Genomic DNA, 26,967 nt, shown 5'->3' on the forward strand with positions numbered 1-26,967 from the left:
CTAAACGCACCCCTAAATCCAGCGGATCTATGCTACAGAATCTATGAGAAGCTACATTAAGCGTATCTGATCCCAACCAACTGTGAATCGCTGCCCAGATGTAAATGGACTTTGTTATCTGGACTGTTATTGATATTGCCTGCTTCAGAAATTCTTCAGTAAAAGTTCCTGCAAGTTTTAAGTTCAACAGTGGTTGTGGACAATCTAATTATTACGCACGCACCTATCGCTTTTGGGAAGGGTGGCGATAGGCCCAGCAACATTACAGAATTTAACCCTCACCATGGCGTCACGAGTGACAAGGGTTAACAGCGCCCTTTCAGTATCTAGAACAGCAACACCCCAACTAACCTACACCCCACAAGGCTTTTCCACACAGTTCCTCACCACAGTGTGCTATAATACTACTGCCATAGAGTGCCACCATAGAGTGCTGAAATGAAGTGCAAAGTGCCATATCAGCAAAGACCGTATAACTACCCATAAAAAAGGTGTAAACTCCACAAGGGGCTGACGTAAGGTGGTAGAGATCATGTAGAATTAGTAGGTGTTGAGTTGGAGAATACAGCCAATGATATAGTTGTTGGATATGGCATATGGTTCTGATTAGGATATTGGCGGGGCATACTGTACTTTGTATTGCTGAGTAAGGAAATATATTACATTTCTGTCATTGTGATATAATAATAATACTAAAGCGTTGTTGTCTTTCAATCAACTCCTGCGATAAACATAAAAGAAGGGAGGAAATGGAATCTGACAGTTTAGTAACACTTGAGCCAGAGGAAGGAAACATGAAAATGTATCTTCACCCATAGAAATCCATTGAGTCACACTATTGGGTATTTTGACAATAGATGTAAAGGGTGAATTCACATGAGGCAGATTAATTGTCACTGACTAAATCATCTGTATGGGTATAGCTGAAAACCACGTGCTTGTTGCAGAAACAACTTCATTGAGATGAATAAAACAAATCAATGAATTCCTTCTAGGACTATTTTTACGTGGCAGAATTTCCCATGCGGAGATCCTGCTGCAGAAGAGTCCCATTGAGCTGGGATTCTTCTGCACTGTGCACACAATTCCTGGGGCAGTTGTTTTGAAATCATGATTCCGGCATCCGCAGAAACCTTGAACTGGTTAAATTTCTCTGTGGATTCCATTTGGAACTGGATTGTGAGTAGTTCTAGTGCCGCCGAATAAAGTAAATGTGAAGAATGTCTGCCTTGTGAATATAGCCTAAGGGAACATTCACACGCGCTGATTTTTTAGCGGGTTTTCCGCTGTGTATTTGAAAGTGGGCGGGCTCTCCACAGCTGTCCGCAGCAGATTTTCCCCGGTGGAATTTACGCTGCGGAAAATCTGCCACAGTCCCTACTGACTTCAATGGGGCTTTTGCGGCGGATTTTCCGCAGTGTACATTTCGCCGCAGAAAATCACTTGCGGACAGCCGGGAAGAGCCTGCCCACTTTCAAATACGCAGCGGAAAACCCGCTAAAAAATCTGCGCGTGTGAACCTACCCTAAGGCCACTTGCACACTGCAGAATATCTGCCCAGAGAACTTCTAGGCAACATTCTATGTGCAACAAGCACCACCAGAATTAACTGGTGCTAGGACTCACTTGGACATGCGCAGTCTCCACTGATGGCAATACATTTCAGAGCAGATTGCGCTGAAAGAACTAACATGTTCATTCAGAAATTCCGCAGTGTGCAGATTGCAGCTGAATCCCATTAAAGACAATGGTTTCCGAAGTGTCCGTATTTGGCACTGTGGAAGCGCTGTCAGCAGTCACAGAGCGACAGCAGAGCAAGCTCCCTGCTGCTTCCACCGTAGCTCTGCGTGTAAGCGCGTAGCTGCAGATTTCCCGCCGGCAGTCATGAGTGTACACACAGAGCTACGGCAGCAACAGGGCGCCTGCTCTGTCATCATTCTGTGACTGCTGACAGCGCATCTGCAGCGTCAGATACGCTGTGGATGCGCTCCCGTGTGACCCTACCCTTAGGGTGAGTTCACATGCTTGTGACTAGCAGTGGGTTTGCTACTGCAGGAAATCCACTGCGATTTACCTCACCATTCACGTTCAAATGATTGGTAGCGTAACTCGTAGCAGATTTACCACAGCTGGAAACCCACTGCCATTTACCAGCGTGTTAACAAACCCTTAGGGCTCATTGACATGAGTGGATTTATTTGTGGGTTTCCCGCTGTGTGTCTGAAAGGGGGCGGGCTCTCCGCGGCTGTCCGCAGCAGATTTTCGGCTGCAGATTTTCCACTGCGAAAAATCCGCCGCAGACACTATTGGCTTCAGTGGGGCTTGCGGCGGATTTTCCGCATTGGAAATTCCACAGCCGAACATCTGTTCCGGACAGCCGTGGAGAGCCTGCCCCTTTCAAACATGCAGTGGGAAACCTGCAAATAAATCCGCTCGTGTAAATGAGCTCTTAAAGGGGTACTCCACTAGAAAACATTTTTTTTTTTTTATATCAACTGGTGCCAAAAAGTTAAACAGATTTGTAAATTACTTCTATAAAAAATCTTAATCCTTCTAGTACTTATCAGCTGCCATATGATCCACAGGAAGTTCTTTTCTTTTTGAATTTCATTTCTGCCTGACCACAGTGCTCTCTGCTGACACCTCGGTCCATTTTAGGAACTGTCCAGAGTAGGAATAAATCCCCAGAGAAAACCTATCCTGCTCTGGACAGTTGCTAAAATGGACAGAGGTGTCAGCAGAGAGCACTGTGTGGTAGGCCTCTGGGGTAGGGGTAATGTAGTCAGGGTATTGCTTCAGTATATCAGGGGTTAAGGTTAACCCTATAGTTCGTGACGCCAGGCTGAGGGCTAGTATGCTGAGGTAATTCTCCGGCCTATCGCCGCCCTTCCTAGTAAAGATAGGTGCATGCAAATAATGACTGAAGGTCCACAAGGTAGTTGAACTTGAACTTGGATAAACTTTACTTAAAGGCTTGCGGTACATCCAATGAACAGTAACAGTCTCATTCAAACAGTCTCTATACACTTCAGTGACTGACAGTTGTTGTGGACCTTGACTTGTGTTATAAGTCTCTGAATTCAGGGTTATGAAGATCTGTCCGGATTTAGGGGATAGATAAGGTCCGGTGATCTTGTAGAGTGTTTAGGGATTGATACACTCACGGTTTAGAAGAGATCAGCCGTCGCCGCAAGGGCCTAAACTCACTGATGACAGCAGCGCAGATCCTTCCCTGTCAACAGCCCAGGAACAAGAGAGCGATTAATGGCCGCCACGCCCTTATATGGGCAGGGGCGGGCCGTTTTGATTGGTCCGAATATCTGTCACTCACCGTTACAAGGAATGATAGGTGCAATACGTCATAGGGACCTCCAAAGGTCCTTAAGCAAAAACCATAGAGTTTACCTGATCACGTGACCCGCAGGTCCTGCTACGCTCCGTACAGGTAATTAACCAATTAAGTGCATTTGTATAATTACACGTATATAAATAGACTAGATAGACTAGATAGATAGACTAGATAGACTAATGAATACCTAGATGAGAGGTGACAAGGGGCGGACTAGATAAGAAGGACCCCGACATCCTAGGGACTCTGGGGACCTATATACAGGTACCGTATAGGATGCGGTACCAGGACACCAAAACTGTGGTCAGACAGAAAGGAAATTCAAAAAGAAAAGAACTTCCTGTGGATCATAACAGCAGCTAATAAGTACTGGAAGGATTAAGATATTTTTAATAGAAGTAATTTACAAATCTGTTTAACGTTCTGGCACCAGTTGATTTAAAAAAAATTTTTTTTTCCAGTGGAGTACCCCTCTAAGGTGAGTTCACACGGGACTAAAATGCTGCAGATTTTCTACCGAGGTTAACTTCCCTATTGAATCCCCCTGGTGGGCGGAGCTCAGCCCAGAAGGTTTTGTGGCTTTGCATGAAGGGTGTGTGAATTGTAGTAGAAATCTATTGCAGCTCAGAGCTGGTGCTGATTTCTGAGGCTGCAGCACAGGCATCCTCACTAACGCCTAGACTCTACAAGAGGCACCACTTAATAAATCCAGCGTGATCCTACATGTAAAACGTCGGTCTTAGTAAATTCCCCCTGTAAACTTCAGCTGTTCAGGATCACTTTTCAGATGAGGGGTGACAGGTGGTGTAAAAACACTGACTAGTGAATAAAGTTTCAATGGGCTGCTGTAATATATCACAATCGAGAATATACAGTGATCCCTCAACTTACAATGGCCTCAACATACAATAGTTTCAACATACAATGGTCTTTTCTGGACCATTGTACCTTGAAACCAGACTCAACATACAATGTACAGACAGTCCAGATCTGAGAAACATGTCACAACTGGAGGAACTGACCAATCAGAATGGGCATTTTACTGGTAAATAACCTCTATTACTGAAGTACAAGCACTGAATGGCTGTCTGGTAGCGCCCCCTACTGTGCAGGGAGGAACTACAAGTTCCGTACTACTCCTTACCTGTGCCAGGGTTAGTGGCTCCATTTGGGACACTGTGTGTACTGTATGGGACCCTGAAGAAGCTCCTGTCCTCTACATAAACCATTGTTTCCCAACCAGGGTGCCCCCAGCTGTTGCAAAACTACAACTCCCAGCATGCCCGGACAGCCAACGGCTGTCCGGGCATGCTGGGAGTTGTAGTTTTGCCACAGCTGGAGGCACCCTGTTTGGGAAACACTGACATAGACAGTGATTTACAGCTTCCAGCAGCTATTTCTTACTTTTATATGTAAGGATTTGCTTTATCTATATTAGTTATCTACTTATCTTTCTTTAATCCTCACTTTTCCTATTTTTGGATGACATTTTGGTGGCTTCAGAACCAATTACCAGGTTTCCATAGAGTTCTGGTCTCAACATACAATGGTTTCAACATACAATGGTCGTCCAGGAACCAATTAATATTGTAACTTGAGGGACCATTGTAGTGTATGCAAAGAACAATACCAAAATGCAACATGTACCCAAGCCTAGCCTATGTAGACTATTCATTAGTTTGCTATAGACCAGTGTTTCCCAAGCAGGGTGCCTCCAGCTGTTGCAAAACTACAACTCCCAGCATGCCTGGACAGCCTTCGGCTGTCCGGGCATGCTGGGAGTTGTAGTTTTGCAATAGCTGGAGGCACCCTGCTTGGGAAACACTGCTATGCTGGGAGTTAGTTTTGCAACAGCTGGAGGTACCCTGCTTGGGAAACACTGCTATGCTGGGAGTTAGTTTTGCAACAGCTGGAGGCACCCTGCTTGGGAAACACTGCTATGCTGGGAGTTAGTTTTGCAAAAGCTGGAGGCACCCTGCTTGGGAAGCACTGCAATGCTGGGAGTTAGTTTTGCAACAGCTGGAGGCACCCTGCTTGGGAAACACTGCTATGCTGGGAGTTAGTTTTGCAACAGCTGGAGGCACCCTGCTTGGGAAACACTGCTATGCTGGGAGTTAGTTTTGCAACAGCTGGAGGCACCCTGCTTGGGAAACACTGCTATGCTGGGAGTTAGTTTTGCAACAGCTGGAGGCACCCTGCTTGGGAAACACTGCTATGCTGGGAGTTAGTTTTGCAACAGCTGGAGGCACCCTGCTTGGGAAGTACTGCAATGCTGGGAGTTAGTTTTGCAACAGCTGGAGGCACCCTGCTTGGGAAACACTGCTATGCTGGGAGTTAGTTTTGCAACAGCTGGAGGCACCCTGCTTGGGAAACACTGCTATGCTGGGAGTTAGTTTTGCAACAGCTGGAGGCACCCTGCTTGGGAAACACTGCTATGCTGGGAGTTAGTTTTGCAACAGCTGGAGGCACCCTGCTTGGGAAGCACTGCAATGCTGGGAGTTAGTTTTGCAACAGCTGGAGGCACCCTGCTTGGGAAACACTGCTATGCTGGGAGTTAGTTTTGCAACAGCTGGAGGCACCCTGCTTGGGAAACACTGCTATGCTGGGAGTTAGTTTTGCAACAGCTGGAGGCACCCTGCTTGGGAAACACTGCTATGCTGGGAGTTAGTTTTGCAACAGCTGGAGGCACCCTGCTTGGGAAACACTGCTATGCTGGGAGTTAGTTTTGCAACAGCTGGAGGCACCCTGCTTGGGAAGCACTGCTATGCTGGGAGTTGTAGTTGTGCAACAGCTGGAGGCACCCTGCTTGGGAAACACTGCTATGCTGGGAGTTAGTTTTGCAACAGCTGGAGGCACCTCAGATGGAAAACACTTCTATAGACTTTAAAGTAATATAAGGACTCCTGTCGTTTTTAATAATAAATAAATAAATAAATAAAAAACATAACAAAATCGACAATGAAAAGCCACAACGATTTGCTAAAACACTATGTGTGAATCCAACCCTAGGGTACAACTACTTTTGAACAGCAAATACATTTTGGTGAATAAAAACATTCATGTTTGTATTGAGAGGATAAAGCCTAGATAGACCAAATATGTCTCACAACTGGGGATTGGCAAAAATTGTATCCAGACTATGGATGTATCCATCAGTGCTCAGTGTTTGCTATGGAGGAAATAAATCACTTCTGTTTAATAATCTAAAGCTTTCTAGTACTTATCAGCTGCTGGATGCTCCAGAGGAAGTTGTGTAGTTCTTTCCATTTTGACCACAGTGCTCTCTGCTGACACCTCTGTCAGTGTCAGGAACTGTCCGAAGCAGGAGAGATTTGCTATGGGGATTTGCTTCTACTCTGGACAGTTCCTGACATGGACAGAGGTGGCAGCAGAGAGCACTGTGGTGACACTGGAAAGAACTACACATCTTCCTCTGTAGTATACAGCAGCTGATAAGTACTGGAAGAATTAAAGATATTAAGTAGAAGTAATTAACTAATCTGTATCACTTTCCCTTTATTAAAAATAATAATAAGGTCCACTGTCCCTTCAAAAAGCTGAAAGTTGGACTCCCACTGATCTAATGTTTTTACTCTATTTCTATGATACTCAATCAATTATAATTAGCCTGATATCCCATATATTGCCCTACAGTTAATGGGTCGTAGATCCAAGACTGGCGACATAATATGTGCGCAACAATGGGCACATAATACTCTTACATCCAAATGACCTATGAGCTTGTCAACTTCTATGTACATGCACAATTAGTGTACATGGACATGCCTCCAGCTGTTGCAAAACTACAATTCTCAGCATGCACAGACATTTTACACATAGTAAATTAGTGATTATGTTTGGGCTATTAAGTACCGAAAAATAAAAGGGAAGGAAAGAGAAGTATATCGGAAAATTCACTGACGTATCTTATTTTACACATGGATTTTCCTCTGTAATTGGGGAAAAAAGCAGCTGAAAATTGGGTTCATACATTGGAAAATGTTTAAGCCAATGCTTCCCAACCAGTGTGCAGATGCAACAGCTGGAGGCACACTGGTTGGGAAACACTAATGTGGTGTCCCGGTACCGTGTTGCACACCGTACCTAGTGTAGTGGTCCCCAAAGTCAGAGTAACTACGCTCAGGTAGTGTCCCCCAGGTGGGACAGCTCCTAGTCGCCTCTTCTCAACTCCAATTCTATGCTGTTAATACATGTATATATTTAGTAATAATGTATATTTAATATAATGTATAGTACTTACCTTGTTTAGCGTTGCAGGACCTTCGGTCAAGTGACCATGTTAATATCCTCTGTGGTATGTTGGAGGACCTTTGGAGGTCCTTGGGTCACGTGTTACCCATAATCCTTTGTAATGGTGATTGACACAAGTATTGGACCAATTAGCTCTAGTCCAGCCCCTGCCCATATAAGGGAGCTGTAGCCAATTATCGCTCTCTTGGGTTGCTGCTCTCGTGGAGACACGCTAGGCCTGAAAACCTACCGGCCTCAGTGGAACTTAAACCATGAGTTCTAAACTACCCCCGCTAAAGCTAGCGTGACTACTAGACCGCAACTAAATCCCCTAAATCCAGTGGAACAGCGCATATTATCCTAAAGACTCTAAATTGCTAAAGTCCCAACCTTTGTCAATCTCCAAAGAAAGCTTGCATGTATAGCAACTGTTCCGGTTATGAAGCTTGCATAAAATCTTCAGTAAAAGTTACAACTGTTTCAGAAAACTCTCCGGTTGTGGACATTCCATTATTATCTACCTCCCTATCGCTCTTGGGAAGGGTGGCGGTAGGACAAGCATTACTGAGGAGCCCTCACCCTGGCGTCACGAATAGCAAGGGTTAACAAGAACCCTTTAGTCTCCGCACAGCTACACTCCCCATACCCTACTCCCCCAGGCTATCACACTAATCTAGAGCCTATGGGGGGAGATTCATCAAAACATGTTGCCGATAGCAACCAATCAGATTTTTTTTTTCAGAGGCCTTCTCAAAAATGAAAGAAGCGATCAGATTGGCTACTGGTCAACTTTTTTTCTGCATAAGTTTTGATGAATCTCCACCCATATGTCCAACCTGTGGGCCTCTGGATGTTGCAAAACTACTACTCCCAGTGGGGGAGATTTATCAAAACCTGTCCAGAGGAAAAGTTGCTGAGTTGCCCATAACAACCAATCAGATCCCTTCTTTCATTTTTGAAAAGGCCTCTGAAAAATGAAAGAAGCAATATGATTGGTTGCTATGGGCAACTCAGCAACGTTTCTTCTGAACAGGTTTTGATAAATCTCCCCAAGTATTCCCGGACAGCCAACAGCTGTCTGTGCATGCTGGGAGTTATAGTTCTGCAAGAGCTGTAGGCAAACTGGTTGGAAAACCCTGCTTTAGGGGCCTATGGGGGAGATTTAGCAAAACCTTTGCAAAGTAAAAGTTGACCAGTTGACCATAGCAACCAATCAGATTGCTTCTTTTATTTTTCAGAGGCCTTTTCAAAAATGAAAGAAGCGATCGGATTGGTTGCTATGGGCAACTCAGCAACTTTTCCTCTGAACAGGTTTTGATAAATCTCCCACTAGGTGTTTAACCTGTGGTGCTCCAGCTGTTTCAACACTACAACCCTCAGTATACCCGGACAGCAAAACACTGGAGGCACACTGGTTGTGAAACATTGCTCTAGAGCAGTGGTCTCCAACCTGTGGACCTCCACAGCCAACGGCTGTCCGGGAATGCTGGGAGTTGTAGTTTTGCAACATCTGGAGGTCCGCAGGTTGAAGGCCACTGCTCTAGAGCCTAGGGGGGGGGGGGGGGGGGAGATTTATCAAAACCTGTGTAGAGGAAGAGTGGTGCAGTTGCCCATAGCAACCAATCAGATTGCTTCTTTCATTTTTAAAGATGCCTGTGGAAAATGAAAAAAGAAATCTAGTTGCTATCGGCAACTGCACCACTCTTCCTCTACACAGGTTTTGGTAAATCTCCCCCCTAGGTGCACAACCGAGGTGTCCTGACATGCTGGGAGTTGTAGTTTTGCAACAGCTGTAGTAACATTGCTCTAGGCCTAGGTACTCAACTTGTGGCCCTCCAGCTGTTGCAGACCTACAACTCCCAGCATACTCGGACAGCCAACAGCTGTCTTTTCATGCTAGGAATTATAGTTTTGCAACAGCTGGAGGCACACTGGTTAGTAAACACTGGTCTACAGCCTATGTATCAAACCTACAGCCCTCCAGCTGTTGCAAAACTACAACTCCAAGCATGCTCGGACAGCCAACGGCTGTCCGGGCATGCTGGAAGTTGTAGTTTTGCAACAGATCGAGGCACCCTGGTTGCAAAACACTGGTTTAAGCATTTAAAAACTAATTAGAAAAACACCACTACACAAAATACTACATGGCGGATTATCAAATGCCGGATTAAAGGGGTACTTCGGTGGAAAACTTTATTTTTTATTTTTTTGTTTTTTTGTAATCAACTGGTGCTAGAAAGCTAAACAGATTTGTAAATGACTTCTATTGAAAAATCTTAATCCTTCCAGTACTTATTAGCTGCTGAATACTACAGAGGAAATTCTTTTCTTTTTGCAACACAGAGCTCTCTGCTGACATCATGACCACAGTGCTCTCTGCTGACACCTCTGTCCATTTTAAATAGGAGAAAATCCCCATAGAAAACATAGACTGCTCTGGACAGTTCCTAAAATGGACAGAGATGTCAGCAGAGAGCACTGTGGTCATGATGTCAGCAGAGAGCTCTGTGTTGCAAAAAGAAAAGAATTTCCTCTGTAGTATTCAGCAGCTAATAAGTACTCGAAGGATTAAGATTTTTTTTAATAGAAGTAATTTACAAATCTGTTTAACTTTCTGGTACCAGTAGATTTAAAAAAAAAAAAAAGTTTTGCACCGGAGTACCCCTTTAATGGAACATGGTTATCTTACGACTGTGGAGAGATTGCTGAACTGCCAACTCATGCGGTAATGCTGGAGAGCGGAGTTAGTGCAGGACCTAGTTCTAGTGGAAAATTTCTGTGGTGGGCAAAAGCCATCTCAGGGCACAGATTATTGGATAATTAAAATAAAAACACAGAAAAAAAAACACCAGGGGGCTGCAACTTGGCAAACCATGAGATTCTCACCATTCAGCAAAGCCGGGCAAAAGAAACTAAGAATTAAATGACACAGAATATGGTTACTGTCTGCGCCGGGATCCAGCTGTGTGGTCGGGTCAATTACATTTCTGACAGTGAGGCGAGGAATAAATTGGTACCTCGCTCCTGGCTGGTGAATTGGGATTATTCAGAAGATAGCTGAAATCCTGGGTGTCCTGCATTCCTGCCGGGCCCTGAGAAATGGCAGCCCAGCAGCTGCCGCTGTTTATTTACATACATTCCAGCCTTAAATTGAACTAATGAAGGTAATTTTCGGGGGGCGGCCGATGTCCTTTTTTTAGCGCTCTCATAGTATCACTTGACAAGTCTTTCCTTGACTGTGTCTAAATTATGACACATTGTAATTAACTGCGCAGAACAGAAACGTTTCACGCTGACAAAACCGCCATGTGTTGGCCCCCTTGTCTTAATAATGGTAATACAGTCGGATCAGGTTTCTTCTGCAATTCATAGAGCAACGTTACAAAGTGGAACCATCAATTGCCCCTTATAGGGGACTTGTATTGTTACTTATATGTAAAGAAATGTGTGTGCTCTCTCTTAGGCTATGTTCACACTTCGAAATGTCCGCACGGAAAATCTCCGGCATGGTGTGCCGGCGCTAGGACCTCACGGGTATGCACCGTCTCACAGACGGCAATGGGTGCCAAGTCCGCGGAAAGATGTTTCCTCCAGATGTTTCTGCCATTTGCACAGCGCAACAGAATCCCATTGAATACAATGTGACCTCTGCTGCTCCAGAATCTCCGGCAAAAATTCTGGACGTGTGAACATGGCTTTAGGCTACGTTCTCATCCGAAAACTACCCTGGTATGCATAGGAAAACCAGCAAACGTTATGCTGACATATACCATAACGTCAACAAGTGGTTACTCTACAAGACTTTTATGTCTTCATAGACCATTTCTATTGCACACAAGTACCATATATACTCGAGTATAAGCCGACCCGAATATAAGCCGAGGCCCCTAATTTCACCCCAAAATCCCAGGAAAAGTTATTGACTCGAGTATAAGCCTAGGGTGGGAAATACATCATCCTCCCCTGTCATCATCCAGACCCCCGTTATTAACATCCTCATCATTATCACCCTGTCATCATCCAGACCCTCATCATCATCCCCTTGTCATCATCCCACACCCCCCCTTCATCATGCCCTTGTAATTATGCCCTTGTCATCATCCCCACCCCCCTTCATCATCCCCTTGTCATCATCCCACACCCCCCCTTTATCATGCCCTTGTCATCATCCCCTTGTCATCATCCCACACCCCCCTTCATCATCCCCTTGTCATCATCCCACAACCCCCTTCATCATCCTCTTGTCATCATCCCACACCCCACCTTCATCATCCTCTTGTCATCATCCTCTTGTGAACTATCCGCCCTCAGTGGTCTTCAACCTGCGGACCTCCAGAGGTTTCAAAACTACAACTCCCAGCAAGCCCGGACAGCCATCGGCTGTCCGGGCTTGCTGGGAGTTGTAGTTTCGAAACCTCTGGAGGTCAGCAGGTTGAAGATCACTGTGGCCTTCGACATCATCCAGCCCCCTCTCACCCCCTTTAGTTCTGTACAGTACTCGCCTCCGCTCAACGCTGGTCCGGTGCTGCAGGACTGTGCGGAGGTCGTCCGGTGGGATAGTGGTTTCGGGCTGCTATCTTCACCGGGGGCGCCTCTTCTCCGCGCTTCGGGCCCAGAATAGAGGCGTTGCCTTGACGATGACGCAGAAGGACGTTGGTAATGAACGTACCTCTGCGTCGTCGTCAAGGCGACGTGACTATTCTGGGGCCGGGCCCGAAGCGCTTAGAAGAGGCCTCCCCGGTGAAGATAGCCGATGGCTGCCCGGGCTTGCTGGGAGTTGTAGTTTTGAAACCTCTGGAGGTCCGCAGGTTGAAGACCACTGCGGGTGGAGAGTTCACTCGAGTATAAGCCGAGGGGGGTGTTTTCAGCACCAAAAATCGTGCTGAAAAACTCGGCTTATACTCGAGTATATACGGTATTATGGTTCTATCACATACCATACCAAACAATTTATATACAGCTATACCTGGGCATGACTAAAGGGGTTGTTCTCTGAAACGTAGCGCGGCAGGCTGGAGCTGAAGTTTATGTCATCTAACCTTGGAATTGTAACTGCATACCCCAACATCGGAAGTATTGTAAGTATTGTACATTAAGAAATAATTCATATGAATAAAGAAATCTAAAGAAGATCCGTATGTGGGTCACCCTGAGTACTTCATGAAAATGTCTATATAACTGGTGCCTAAAAAGCTATAGTTGCCCAGGTATAGCTGTATATAAATTGTCTTCATTGATCTCAGTGGACAGAATGTGGTCTTATAGGGGGACATTTATCAAAGTCAGTGTAGGTGCACTGATGTTCTACACAGGTTTTGATGGTGTAGTTGGAGTGTACAAAAAAAGATTGTAGTAGCACACTTGGTCAAAAAAATGGAGGCTCTTAGCGCACTTTTTGATCAAAACGTGTCCCCCCATCCCCCACGCGGAGATTGCATCAGCACACTTGGTCAAAGTTGCAGCAGCACACTTGGTCAAAAAATGGAGGCTCCATTTTTTGTCCGAGTGTGCTGCTGCAATCTTTGACCAAGTGTGCTGCTGCAATCTCCGCGTGGTGTATGGGGGGGGAATACACGTTTTGATCAAAAAGTGCGCTAAGAGCCTCCATTTTTTGACCAAGTGTGCCCAATCTTCTTTTTTTGTATACTCCGTATTTGCCAGAGCAGTGTGCACCCGTGTAATATTCACTTCAGAACACCACTTTGTATGATCCTGTTCTCTGAGACTTTTTGCCCCGTGCGTCTTTTGTGTGACTTTTTTAAAACTGCTGTCTACCGCCAGTTTTGTAAGCCAGGTCTGGGCTGAAGTATATGTTTGTGGTGTAGTGGGCTGTGCAAGTTATAAATCTCTGACTACTGCAAAGTGTAAAAGAAAAAGTATGTACCTAAGTCATTGTAGTCAAAATCACTTGAGCAAAAAGTCACAACGTTTTTTGCGCAAAGTGCGACATTTGTGCGACAAATGTGAAAAATTAAAAGCCGTGTACAAGCTTAGATAGACAACCTCCATAGTAACTACATTAAGCACATTTTGCTTATATTGTTTTATTTAGTTTTTTACAGAATTTTTAATTATTGCTGTCAGTGCCTGCGCATTTCAGTCTTGCATAAAAACGGTATACCCTGGCAATTGTATTAAATGCAGTCACTATTAGACCACGTTCAGTCCAACTGAAATCAATAGATCCCTTGTGGTATATGTTGGCATATCGTTGGCTGATATACCAAAAGCATAGGGTAGTTTTCTAGTGTGAACTTGGCCTGAGGGTACATTCACACGGGCCGATTTAATTGAGAGTTTGTAGAGTTTCAGCCACAGCGGAAATCTGTGGCGGAAATCGATGGTGGATTACAGTGAAGTCAGTGTAATCCACTGTGGTTTAAATTTACTGCCTAAATAAAGGGCAAATCAGCATTAAGCTCCGTTTGGGGAGCTCCATCATAGACTCCACTCAGTGCCACAACGTACACCAATGGGTCCATCAGGTGTCTGGTGTGCATTGTTTTGTAGTATACCCTTGTGCAAAGGAGGCAGTATTAAAGTAGTTCTATTTTTGTATATAGGAGGCAGTAATATAGTAGTTCTATTTTTGTATATAGGAGGCAGTATTATAGTAGTTATATTCTTGTATATAGGAGGCAGTAATATAGTAGTTCTATTCTTGTATATAGGAGGCAGTATTATAGTAGTTCTATTCTTGTATATAGGAGGCAGTGATATAGTAGTAATATTCTTGTACATTGGGGCAATATTATAGTAGTACTATTCTTACAAAGTCCAAGTATCAGGCACAGCTCACTCGTACGCCCTTCCTGCGTCTCAGACGAGACTGAACCACAACTCGTGTAACGATATGAAAAATGAAGAGATGTCCAGCGCAGGTTCCAAGCAATGCGAAATTATTTATTCAGCAGTAACACAACATGAAGACAGGTAGGTGACGCGTTTCAGCCACAATCTGCGGCCTAAGGCCGCAGATTGTGGCTGAAACGCGTCACCTACCTGTCATCATGTTGTGTTACTGCTGAATAAATAATTTCGCATTGCTTGGAACCTGCGCTGGACATCTCTTCATTTTTCATATAGTACTATTCTTGTATATAGGAGCAGTATTATAGTAGTTATATTCTTGTATATAGGTGGCAGTATTATAGTAGTTATATTCTTCTATATAGGAGGCAGTATTATAGTAGTAATATTCTTGTACATAGGAGCAGTATTGTAGTAGTTATATTCTTCTGTATAGGAGGCAGTATTATAGTAGTTATATTCTTGTATATAGGAGCAGTATTATAGTAGTTATATTCTTGTATATAGAAGCAGTATTATAGTAGTTATATTCTTCTATATAGGAGGCAGTATTATAGTAGTTATAGGAGAATTAAAATAAATCCCGGCACTCACTTATCTTCGTATGAAGTGGAATCTTTATTACGCCAGACGCGTTTCGGCTACGAGCCTTTCTCAATTGCAAACATATATACAAATGCCAAACTTAAACATACTTTTATACGTAACTTCCGTATCAGTAGACAATCAGCTGACTCTGTGTCATCATTATGTCATGATTGACAGGTCAGTGTCCATAGTGATGCAGTAAACAAAAAGCAAGTACAGATGCCGAGACTCCGGTGCTGTGGAAAAGGTAAATAAACAAATAGCCATGTGCTCGTTTCTCTTAGTCACTTAGCCGGCTCTTGTTAATATGTAGATAAACTATGTATCTAGGGAAAATAATATATATCAGTATCATTAAATCAAAAACAATCTTGCTTAGTGTTATACATTTTTTGTTACATTTTTTGGTTGCAATGTATTAAACAGGTTACATAGCGCTTAATGTAGTGTATTCCACAGGTTACGGGAGTGCATGTTCATTCATAAAAAGCTGCTTAATTCGTAGTCCCTATTTAGACCTCGCGGCTCGAGTGTGTCTAAACGGTGGATCCAGTAAGCCTCGTGTTTATGTAAAAGTTTTCTAATATCACCTCCTCTCCTGGGTAAGTGAATTTCTTCAATGACTTGATATTTTAGCTGAGCTATTGTATGATGATGGGAATGAAAATGTGAAGGGATAAGAAAAAACAGATTGGCACAGCGGATTGTAGATTTATGGCGATTAATCCGGTCTCCTATGCGTTGACTAGTCTCGCCAACATATAGGAGGCCACACGGACATTTTATGAGATAAATGACGTTTTATGTTTTGCATGTGCAAAAACCTTTGACTGGGATCTTTTTTCCTGTATGGGGATGTAATATATGGTCACCTTTAATGATGTTGCTGCACTGACTGCATTGTAAACATGGGTATGTACCTAATTTACGTGTTTTGAGAAACTGCTGTTTGGAAATTTTGGCGACTGAACCCACATCAGCTCTAATTAATTTATCTCTGAGGTTTGGAGGGCGTTTGTTACAAATCAAAGGTGGTTCTCTGAATTCTATAATGGGGGGATAGGATTTTGTGAGTAATGTCCAGTGTTCTTGTACTACTTTATCAATTTTATGTTGTGAGGGATGATATCATCTCACAAAGGGTATGCGTTTTTGTGAATCAGTTTTATTTTCTTTCTCAGTTTTAGCTTCCTTGAGGACCCAATCCGGGTATCCTCGTGCAGAAAATGTATTCTCCAATTCTAGAGTTCTGAGCTCTCTACTGTGTAGATCTGTCACTATGCATTTGATTTGTTTATATTGAGACTGGGGTTTGGATTTTTTAACTGCTGGGGGGTGTGAACTTATATCTGGGGGGGGGGGTGAACTTGTATATAAAAGAAGGTTATTCCGATCTGTGTCTTTTCGGTATATAAGTTGCAGATCGCGGGGGGTCCGACCGCTGGGGCCCTCTGCGATCTCCTGTACGGAGCCCCGAGAGCCCGCGGGAAGGGGGCGTATCGACCTCCGCACGAAGCGGCGTCCGACACGCCCCCTGAATACAACTCTATGGCAGAGCCGAAGCGCTGCCTTCGGCAATCTCCGGCTCTGCCATTGAGATGTAATGAGGGGGCGTGTCGGCCGCCGCGTTGTGCGGGGGTCGACACCCGCTATCTGGCCGGAGAGCCGGGGCCCTGTACAGAGAGATCGCAGGGGGCTCCAGCGGTCGGACCCCCCCGCGATCTCAAACTTATCCCCTATCCTTAGGATAGGGGATACGTTTTTCACCACTGGACTACCCCTTTAACTGCTGGGGGTGTGAACTTGTATATAAAAGAAGGTTATTCCGATCTGTGTCTTTTTGGTATAAACCGGTGTAGAGTCCCCCTTTATCATTCTTTAGAACAGTTGTGTCTAAAAAATGCACTTTCTCTTGACTCGCAGTCATTGTAAATTTCAACTCCGGTCTTACTGAATTAATCTTATCAAAGAATCTCTGAAGGGTGGAATGTGGCCCCTCCCATACGCAAATCATATCGTCTATAAAACGCTTCCATATTTTCGCATAGGCTAAAAAATCCACATCATTATACACATGTAACGCCTCAAATAATGCCATATAGGCATTTGCGTAAGGGGGGGCCACATTCGCACCCATCGCCAAGCCTTGTTTTTGTAAGAAAAACTGATCCTCAAATAAAAAATAATTTTCAAACAGTACGATCTCTAATTAATCCATAAAATAATCTTTTTGTGTGTCTGTGTATGCACTCTCCCTCAAAAGCCATCTTATAGCTTCCATTCCTTTGGTATGTTTTATGGATGTGTACAAACTTGTAACATCAATAGTTATCAGCCAGGTATCCCCTGTAATTCCTCCCACCTGTGAGAGTACCTGTAAGAAGTCTAATGTATCTAGTAAAAATGCCCGGGTTTGTTTAGTCAGAGGAGTGAGTGTTTTTTCTAAAATGATAGATAATGGTGACAAAATCGAATCTACGGACGCAACTATAGGGCGTCCTGGGGGGTTGTTCAGGTCTTTATGAATTTTGGGGAGGATGTAAAAAACTGGGGTTATTGGTGTTTTATTTATCAAGAATTATTTCATCTTAGTGTCAATTATACCCAGACTATGATATTTAGTGACAGCTCATTAATATGTTTCTCAATTCTCGGTAATGGATTTGAAGGTAAAGGTTCATAGGTGGTCATGTCTGATAATTGTCTCCTAATTACACTTTTATAACGGGAAGTGTCCATCACGACAACAGCGCCCCCTTTATCTGCCGGTTTTATTGTGAGATCTTTATCAGACATGAGTTCACCCAGGGCCTTTCTCTCATTACTAGACAAATTATTAAAAACCGTATTTTCTTTGTTCACATTTTTAATTACCATGTTCACATCCCTCTTTACCAACTGTATGAATGTCTCAACGGGGTGCTGAGGCCTAGGTGGATTAAAGGTACTTTTTATTCTCAACCCCATGTCCTCCAATTTCAATGTATTTTCTACTGCGTTGCTACTAGTAACCACTGGTCTCACATTCTCTGAAAAATAAGTTTTCAAACGTACATTGCGAAAAAGTCTCTCTAATGCAATGTCTAGATCAAAGGTGTCCAGTCTATCTGAAGGGCTAAAAGAAAGTCCCATTTGTAACAAGTTCATCTGATGGGGGGTTAGACATTTAGAAGAGATATTAATAACTAATGAATTGTCCATACCTGGGCTCTCGTCTGTCCGTTGGCTCCGGCATCTCCAATGATGTCTCTTGGACGGCGGGGGCGACGTCGTAAAAAATAACCCCGAGAACCACGGCAAGTGGAGTAAGAAGTAGAATAGTCGCTGCCAGAGCTGGACGATCCATAGTCTCCCCCCATATGTGGTCTGTAATCCCGCCGATAATTGGTGTCTCTCCATCTATAGACTCGGTTATGTAGATAATCCTCTGTATCTCACAAATATTTCTTTCTTTTCTTGACTTCCAGATCTTTACGAAATGAATCAATCTGCTTTTGTAAATTTTCTTTTAATGTAACAAACTCCTCTGATTTAACAGAATCCCGTAGCTGTTGTTCAATATTTTCAATTTCAGTTTTTATCTCGTTGGTTGCCTGTTGTAATCTTTCTATTGTTAGCAATATAATGTCCATAGAATATTTATTAAGTATTTGTTCAAATTTATCACAATAAGTTTTATCTTCTGCAAAGAAGGTCGGTCTGAGATGTGATCTCAATCCCCTCGGGATCTTCTTTGTCCGATAGTATTCGGCCAGCGCGTTGTAGCGTGAAGGTCATAAGAGGTTAGCCTCCTCGTCTCCCGCTCCAGAGCCCACTTCTTGACTTCACTCGCAGGAATTTGCAAAAAGTCAGCGGATGTCCCAGCAGCCGCTAGGATTCTCTCTGTATCATCCTCGCTGAAGGATATAGACATTAGTATATTCTTGTCCGTGCTCGCTCCATATAATAGTAATAGTTCAGGATGTAGGGTGGCAAATGCACCAGCGTGGTGCACGAGGACAGGGATAATAGGAGAATTAGAATAAATCCCGGCACTCACTTATCTTCGTATCAAGTTGAATCTTTATTACGCAAGACGCGTTTCGGCTACAAGCCTTTCTCAATTGCAAACATATATACAAATGCCAAACTTAAACATACTTTTATACGTAACTTCCGTATCAGTAGACAATCAGCTGACTCTGTGTCATCATTATGTCATGATTGACAGGTCAGTGTCCATAGTGATGCAGTAAACAAAAAGCAAGTACAGATGCCGAGACTCCGGTGCTGTGGAAAAGGTAAATAAACAAATAGCCATGTGCTCGTTTCTCAGTCACTTAGCCGGCTCTTGTTAATATGTAGATAAACTATGTATCTAGGGAAAATAATATACATGAGTATCATTAAATCAAAAACTACCCGAATTCACACTGTGATTTCTATCCCCTCCTTTTTTTTTTTTTGTTTAAACATGTGCTGCACTCTTCCCCACCCCCCCAGCCCAACCCTATATAAGTAGTAGTTAGCTACACATGGGCCATTTCTTTCCTAGCAGCCTTCCAGTCAGACTGGGAGAGTATGGTAAGTGAGCTATTAGACCTTGTTCACACTGGTGTGGTGCTGTGCGGTGTCCGTTGCTGCTGTGGTGCCGTGTCTGCGGGGGGGGGGGGGGGGGGTGCGGCCCATAGACTGGTTTGAGTGGCATGGGGGCTACTCTGCCGGTGGGTCATTGGTGTCGCGGCGGTGGTGGTTGCCGCCCGGTGCTGCCCCATTTTATGCTAGGGACGTTAGGGACCCACTCTAAATAGGTGGCCTTGACGTGGCGAGTGGGCTTGTACTTTTTGATCAAAAATGTATACTAACAACCTGTTAGTTTTTGATATTATGCTGAGAAGCAATCAGATCATTATACAAGATTGTAGATGTGCACCATGTCTGTTTTTCTACCCGAATTCACACTGTGATTTCTATCCCCTCCTTTTTTTTTTTTTTGTTTAAACATGTGCTGCACTCTTCCCCACCCCCTCAGCCCAACCCTATATAAGTAGTAGTTAGCTACACATGGGCCATTTCTTTCCTAGCAGCCTTCCAGTCAGACTGGGAGAGTATGGTAAGTGAGCTATTAGACCTTGTTCACACTGGTGTGGTGCTGTGCGGTGTCCGTTGCTGCTGTGGCGCCGTGTCTGTGGGGGGGGGGGTTGCGGCCCATAGACTGGTTTGAGTGGCATTGGGGCTGTTCTGCCAGTGGGTCGATTCCCCCCCGTGGGCACTGGTGTCGCGGCGGTGGTTGTCGCCGCCCAGTGCTACGCCATTTTATGCTAGGGACGTTAGGGACCCACTCTAAATAGGTGGCCTTGACGTGGCGAGTGGGCTTGTACTTTTTGATCAAAAATGTATACTAAAAACCTGTTAGTTTTTGATATTATGCTGAGAAGCAATCAGATCATTATACAAGATTGTAGATGTGCACCATGTCTGTTTTTCTACCCAAATTCACATTAAATCAAAAACAATCTTGCTTAGTGTTATACATTTTTTTTGTTGCAATGTATTAAACAGGTTACATAGCATACATTTTTTTGTTGCAATGTATTAAACAGAAAATTTACAAAAGCAGATTGATTCATTTCGTAAAGATCTGGAAGTCAAGAAAAGAAGGAAATTTGCGAGATACAGAGGATTATCTACTTAACCGAGTCTATAGATGGAGAGACACCAATGGTAATTAAAAATGTGAAAAAAGAAAATACGGTTTTTAATAATTTGTCTAGTAATGAGAGAAAGGCCCTGGGTGAACTCATGTCTGATAAAGATCTCACAATAAAACCGGCAGATAAAGGGGGCGCTGTTGTCGTGATGGACACTTCCCGTTATAAAAGTGTAATTAGGAGACAATTATCAGACATGACCACCTATGAACCTTTACCTTCAAATCCATTACCGAGAATTGAGAAACATATTAATGAGCTTCACTAAATATCATAGTCTGGGTATAATTGACACCAAGATGAAAGAATTCTTGATAAATAAAACACCAATAACCCCAGTTTTTTACATCCTCCCCAAAATTCATACAGATCTGAAAAAAAAACCAGGACGCCCTATAGATTCGATTCGATTTTGTCACCATTATCTATCATTTTAGAAAAAACACTCACTCCTCTGACTAAACAAACCCGGGCATTTTTACTAGATACATTAGACTTTTTACAGGTACTCTCACAGGTGGGAGGAATTACAGGGGATACGCAAATGCCTATATGGCATTATTTGAGGAGTTACATGTATATAGTGATGTGGATTTTTTGGCCCATGCGAAAATATGGAAGCGTTTTATAGACGATATCATTTGTGTATGGGAGGGGCCACATTCCACCCTTCAGAGATTCTTTGATAAGATTAATTCAGTGAGACCGGAGTTGAAATTTACAATGACTGCGAGTCAAGAGAAAGTGCATTTTTTAGACACAACTGTTCTAAAGAATGATAAAGGGGGACTCTACACCGATTTATACCGAAAAGACACAGATCGGAATAACCTTCTTTTATATACAAGTTCACACCCCCCAGCAGTTAAAAAAGCCAAACCCCGGTCTCAATATAAACGAATCGAATGCATAGTGACAGATCTACACAGTAGAGAGCTCAGAACTCTAGAATTGGAGAATACATTTTCTGCACGAGGATACCCGGATTGGGTCCTCAAGGAAGCTAAAACCGAGAAAGAAAATAAAACTGATTCACAAAAACGCATACCCTTTGTGAGATGATATCATCCCTCACAACATAAAATTGATAAGTAGTACAAGAACACTGGACATTACTCACAACACAAAATCCTATCCCCCCATTATAGAATTCAGAGAACCACCTTTGATTTGTAACAAACGCCCTCCAAACCTCAGAGATAAATTAATTAGAGCTGATGTGGTTTCAGTAGCCAAAATTTCCAAACAGCAGTTTCTCAAAACACGTAAATTAGGTACATACCCATGTTTACAATGCAGTCAGTGCAGCAACATCATTAAAGGTGACCCTATATTACATCCCCATACAGGAAAAAAGATCCCAGTCAAAGGTTTTTTCACATGCAAAACAAAAAACGTCATTTATCATTAAAATGTCCGTGTGGCCTCCTTTATGTTGGCAAGACTAGTCAACGTATAGGAGACCGGATTAATCGCCATAAATCTACAATCCGCTGTGCCAATCTGTTTTTTCCTATCCCTTCACATTTTCATTCCCATCATCATACAATAGCTCAGCTAAAATATCAAGTCATTGAAGAAATTCACTTACCCAGGAGAGGAGGTGATATTAGAAAACTTTTACATAAACTTGAGGCTTACTGGATCCACCGTTTAGAGACACTCGAGCCGCGAGGTCTAAATAGGGACTACGAATTAAGCAGCTTTTTATGAATGAACATGCACTCCCGTAACCTGTGGAATACACTACATTAAGCGCTATGTAACCTGTTTAATACATTGCAACCAAAAAAAATTAACAAAAAAAGTATAACACTAAGCAAGATTGTTTTTGATTTAATGATACTGATATATATTATTTTCCCTAGATACATAGTTTATCTACATAATAACAAGAGCCGGCTAAGTGACTAAGAGAAACGAGCACATGGCTATTTGTTTATTTACCTTTTTCACAGCACCGGAGTCTCGGCATCTGTACTTGCTTTTTGTTTACTGCATCACTATGGACACTGACCTGTCAATCATGACATAATGATGACACAGAGTCAGCTGATTGTCTACTGATACGGAAGTTACGTATAAAAGTATGTTTAAGTTTGGCATTTGTATATATGTTTGCAATTGAGAAAGGCTTGTAGCCGAAACGCGTCTTGTGTAATAAAGATTCCACTTCATACGAAGATAAGTGAGTGCAGTATAAGGGCAGTATTGTAGTAGTTCTATTCTTGTATATAGGAGGCAGTATTATAGTAATTCTATTCTTGTATATAGGAGGCAGTATTATAGTAGTTCTAGTCTTGTATATAGGAGGCAGTATTATAGTAGTTATATTCTTGTATATAGGAGGCAGTATTATAGTAGTTCTAGTCTTGTATATAGGAGGCAGTATTATAGTAGTTCTATTCTTGTACATAGGAGGCAGTATTACAGTAGGTACATACAATAAGGGCAGTATTGTAGTGGTTCTATTCTTGTACATAGGGGGCAGTATTATAGTGGGTACAGTATATTCTATAAAGCAGGTGTATTTTGGTAGTCATATTCTTTTACATAAGGGAAAGTATTGTAGTAGTATTTGTGGCCCTTCTACAATCCTTTTTTATACTTATATACTTTCTGTCAATCAGACAGGTTATAAACATAAATTCCATCTCCAGGGCCCCCACTATTGCTAAGACAACAACAAGGGGTCCCAAGTTCCATTCACTGTAAATGAAGCCTATAGGAGGAATTTTGAGAAGGTTTGGTTGCTAGCTAAGTTTCCATTCAACGTTGTTGAAAGGAACAGCACATGTTTGTCTTTCCATCTGGCCAAGAATGGGAACTGCTTGTTCTTGGCAATGGGTCTCCCAGAGGTCAGACCCCCACCAAACCTACTTCTGTAACCTGATTATATATATACACGACAAGATGTAATTTCCTATAGCGTGCAAAAGGATATATGGGTGTATATAGCATAGTGGATATTCATCGAGTCTGTAACGATCACATTGGTAGCCAAATGTACTGAATGCTTTATAACAATCCTTATTGCTGTAGATTTGGCGGATTACTGCACTTCTGCTGTATTCATTCACAACAGCTTAAAGGACTACTCCAGGATCTGAAAACTTATCCCCAATCCTAAGGATAAGGGACAAATGTCAGATCGCAGGGGGTCATCTCCCATACAGGGCCCTGGCAGTCGGCACAAAGGGCGCGTGTCGACCACCGCATGAAGCGGCAGCTGACACGCCCTCTCAATACAACACTATGCAAGGAACGCTGCATTTGGCAATCTCCGGCTCTGCCATAACACTGCATTGAGGGGACGTGTCGGCCGCTTTATGCGGTGGTTTGCACGCCCCCTTTCTGTCAGACCCCCCACAATCTGACACTTATCCCCTATCCTTAGAATAGGGAATATGTTTTCAGATCCTGGAGTACTCCTTTAAGTTTAGATAGGGGGTAGTGTGGGCAAACAGGAATCAGGCAAAAAGTGCTGGCAAGCACCACACTTTCTAAGACACACTCGCCAACCCTGCCAAATAACAAGGTTAAAAAAGGTATGTACGAGTCAAAAAAATTAATGAGGTTCACCAGGTCACATTGCTTTCATTTTAGGGCATGTTACAAAATCTTATATATGAAAGTATAGGTACACTTTAAATGTGCACAGAAATCCAGAGCAGTAAATCAGCACCTAATCCACATCAAAAACAACACTTGCTACTTGCTAGACTTGAAGGATTTACATGCAAAATATTCATTCTATGTAAGATTAACAATTAAGATGACACAGAACATGTGTTGCTTCATAGAACGTGAGTGACGGCAGCTATCTTCCACAAGTCTGTCACTCAAGTTCCCCTTATGTGCTTCAATGACAGTCCCCCTGCTTGATTGGCACCCCAGCAGCATATTTGCGGGGGTCCGATAGGTTTACATGCCCACTGTAGGTCTCCTGCTGGTAGAGTCTTAGGCCATGTTCAAAATTTGCGTGCGGAACTCCGCATTGGAATTCCACTGCAGAGTCCGCAGCAGCAGAGTCCTATTGCATTCAATGGGATTCTGCTGCTCTGTGCCCAAGGCAGAATTTATACTCCAGATGTTTCTGGTGCAGAAATGCCAATTTCCATGTCCGCAGAAAGAATGAACTTGGCACATCTTTCTGCAGAATCCCAGCGACACCCCGCGATCTATAACTTATCCCCTATACTTCTGATTGGGGATAAGTTATAGTGCACTACAGTTCTCCTTTAAAAAAATAATAATATATTTTAAGTAGTGTTGTAATATAAAACCCACAGTGTCCTTAAGACTTTAAAGGGGTACTCCACTGGAAACATTTTTTTTTTTTTAAATCAACTGGTTCCAGGAAGTTAAAACAGTTTTGTAAATTACTTCTATTAAAAAATGTAAATCCTTCCAATACTTAGCAGATGCTGTATGATCCACAGAAAGTTCTTTTCTTTTTGAATTTCCTATCTGCTCTCTGCTGACACCTCTGTCCATTTTATGATCTGTCCAGAGTAGGAGCAAATCCCCATAGAAAACCTATCCTGCTCTGGACAGTTCCTAAAATGGACAGAAGTGTCAGCGGAGAGCACTGTGGTCAGACAGAAAGGAAATTCAAAAAGTAAAGAACTTCCTGTGAATCATAACAGCAGCTGCTAAGTACTGGAAGGATACAATTTTTTTAATAGAAGTAATTTACAAATCAGTTTAACTTTCTGGTACCAGTTGATAATTTTTTTTTCCCAGTGGAGTACCCCTTTAATGCAGTTATCCATACTTTGCTTATCCCTCTTAAAAATCAGGTGCAGAAGAAAACCAAAAAACAATCCTAAACTCTACAGTGGACCTGTGTATGAATCCAAAGGCAACAGCTGCTAGTCGCCTGCAGTTGATCATTTCAATAGGTTCAATAGAAAACCCATAGAATGAACATGGTGGTGTGACCTAGTAATTTTTTTGCTGAAATTGCTATATGTGTATGTATTCCTTATGTTCCACCATCCATGCCATGTACAGATATGCTAATGCTGAATTATGAAAACCCAAACAATGAGGCCCCTTGTCCACTGGACCCAAACAAATCACAAGGAGCTAATTAGATACCAGGAGGAATATCACATATCCCATAGTGTAAACAGCGACATGTGCCAGGCCGCACATTCAGGATACTTGATTGGAGTAGAACAACTGTATTTACATTAGCAGAATGTAATACTGATGACCATGGTGCATAGCTTCATAGTTACTATGGTTGACAAAAGACACATGTCCATCAAGTTCAACCAAGGGAGATGTCTGATTATTTCCACAGGGTACACATATAGATAGTACTGTAGAGCAAAAGCCTCTACTAAACATTGAAAGCCATGGGTAGAAATGCCAATGTAGTAGGCACGGTAGGTCCTATGGGGCCTGCCTTCTCATGTTGGATGGCTGTTGCCGCAGGTCAGGCTATGGACCTCCAGTGGCTACAGAAGAAAGAAAGACAAAGAAATCCTGTGACTTCCAATGCAGATAGCAATAATAAGTTGAATATCAGCAATGTTCTTCAGGTCTTGCAACATGTTAATAAGAATGTGATTATATCATCTGGTGCGGCACGTCATTTCATTGAATGCCACTTTAGTAACTTTATACACAGAATAGGGGATAAGTAGCTTATCGCGGGTGGTCTGACCGCTGGGACCTCCCTGCTATCTCTGGAACAGGACCCCAGCTCTCAGTGAGAAGCCTGTGTGGTAGACAGCACAAGCCCCATTCATTTTCATGGGAACGCCGAGTCCTGTGGATAGGGGATAAGTTAGTTTTGGCTGGAGTTATCCTTTAAATTTATATATGTTATCCCCTATCTAAAGGAAATGGGATAAGATGTATGATCGCAGGGGTCCCGCTGCAGGGGACCCCCCCCATCTAGGTGTGACGTCACACTAGGGGGCTTGGCCATGAAGTCCCTGTCTTGGAGGCAGTGCCAGGCACAGAATGTCGGGGGCTGCCCCAAGATTGCCAGGTTCCCCATCAGCGGGACCCATGCGTTCATACATCTTATCCCCTATCGTTTGGATAGGGGATAAAATGTATAAAGCCGAAATACCCCATTAAGTTCATTTTCCTCCTACGCTATAGAAAAAAACGTTCATGCCCACTAGAGGAGATAGGTTAAAACTACTTATGCCTTTAAGTGTACCTTTTTAGAAAATATCTTCACTACAGTTATTAATCCTATTTATTCAACAGTATTCTGGCATCTGTTTCAGGCTAGGTTTGTAATTACTAACAAAG

At 43.0% G+C, this 26,967-nt stretch overlaps 1 protein-coding gene across 7 annotated transcripts in view; it reads right to left on the bottom strand.

Moving 5' to 3' along the window:
* Positions 1-26,967, bottom strand: part of ATP8A2 (ATPase phospholipid transporting 8A2) — a 955,662-nt gene that overhangs the window by 117,354 nt on the left and 811,341 nt on the right. The window contains exon 34 of one of the 7 annotated variants that reach the window (XM_056561786.1): positions 25,963-26,156. The exons of the other annotated variants lie outside the window; for them this stretch is intronic. Within the exon in view, the coding sequence (XP_056417761.1) occupies positions 26,109-26,156 (48 nt within the window). The 3' untranslated portion in view covers positions 25,963-26,108. Of the gene's footprint in view, positions 1-25,962; positions 26,157-26,967 lie in introns of those variants that run through there. 7 annotated transcript variants of the gene reach the window in all.

Source organism: Hyla sarda, chromosome 2 (assembly GCF_029499605.1).
Source record: "Hyla sarda isolate aHylSar1 chromosome 2, aHylSar1.hap1, whole genome shotgun sequence".
Classification (NCBI taxonomy): Eukaryota; Metazoa; Chordata; class Amphibia; order Anura; family Hylidae; genus Hyla; species Hyla sarda.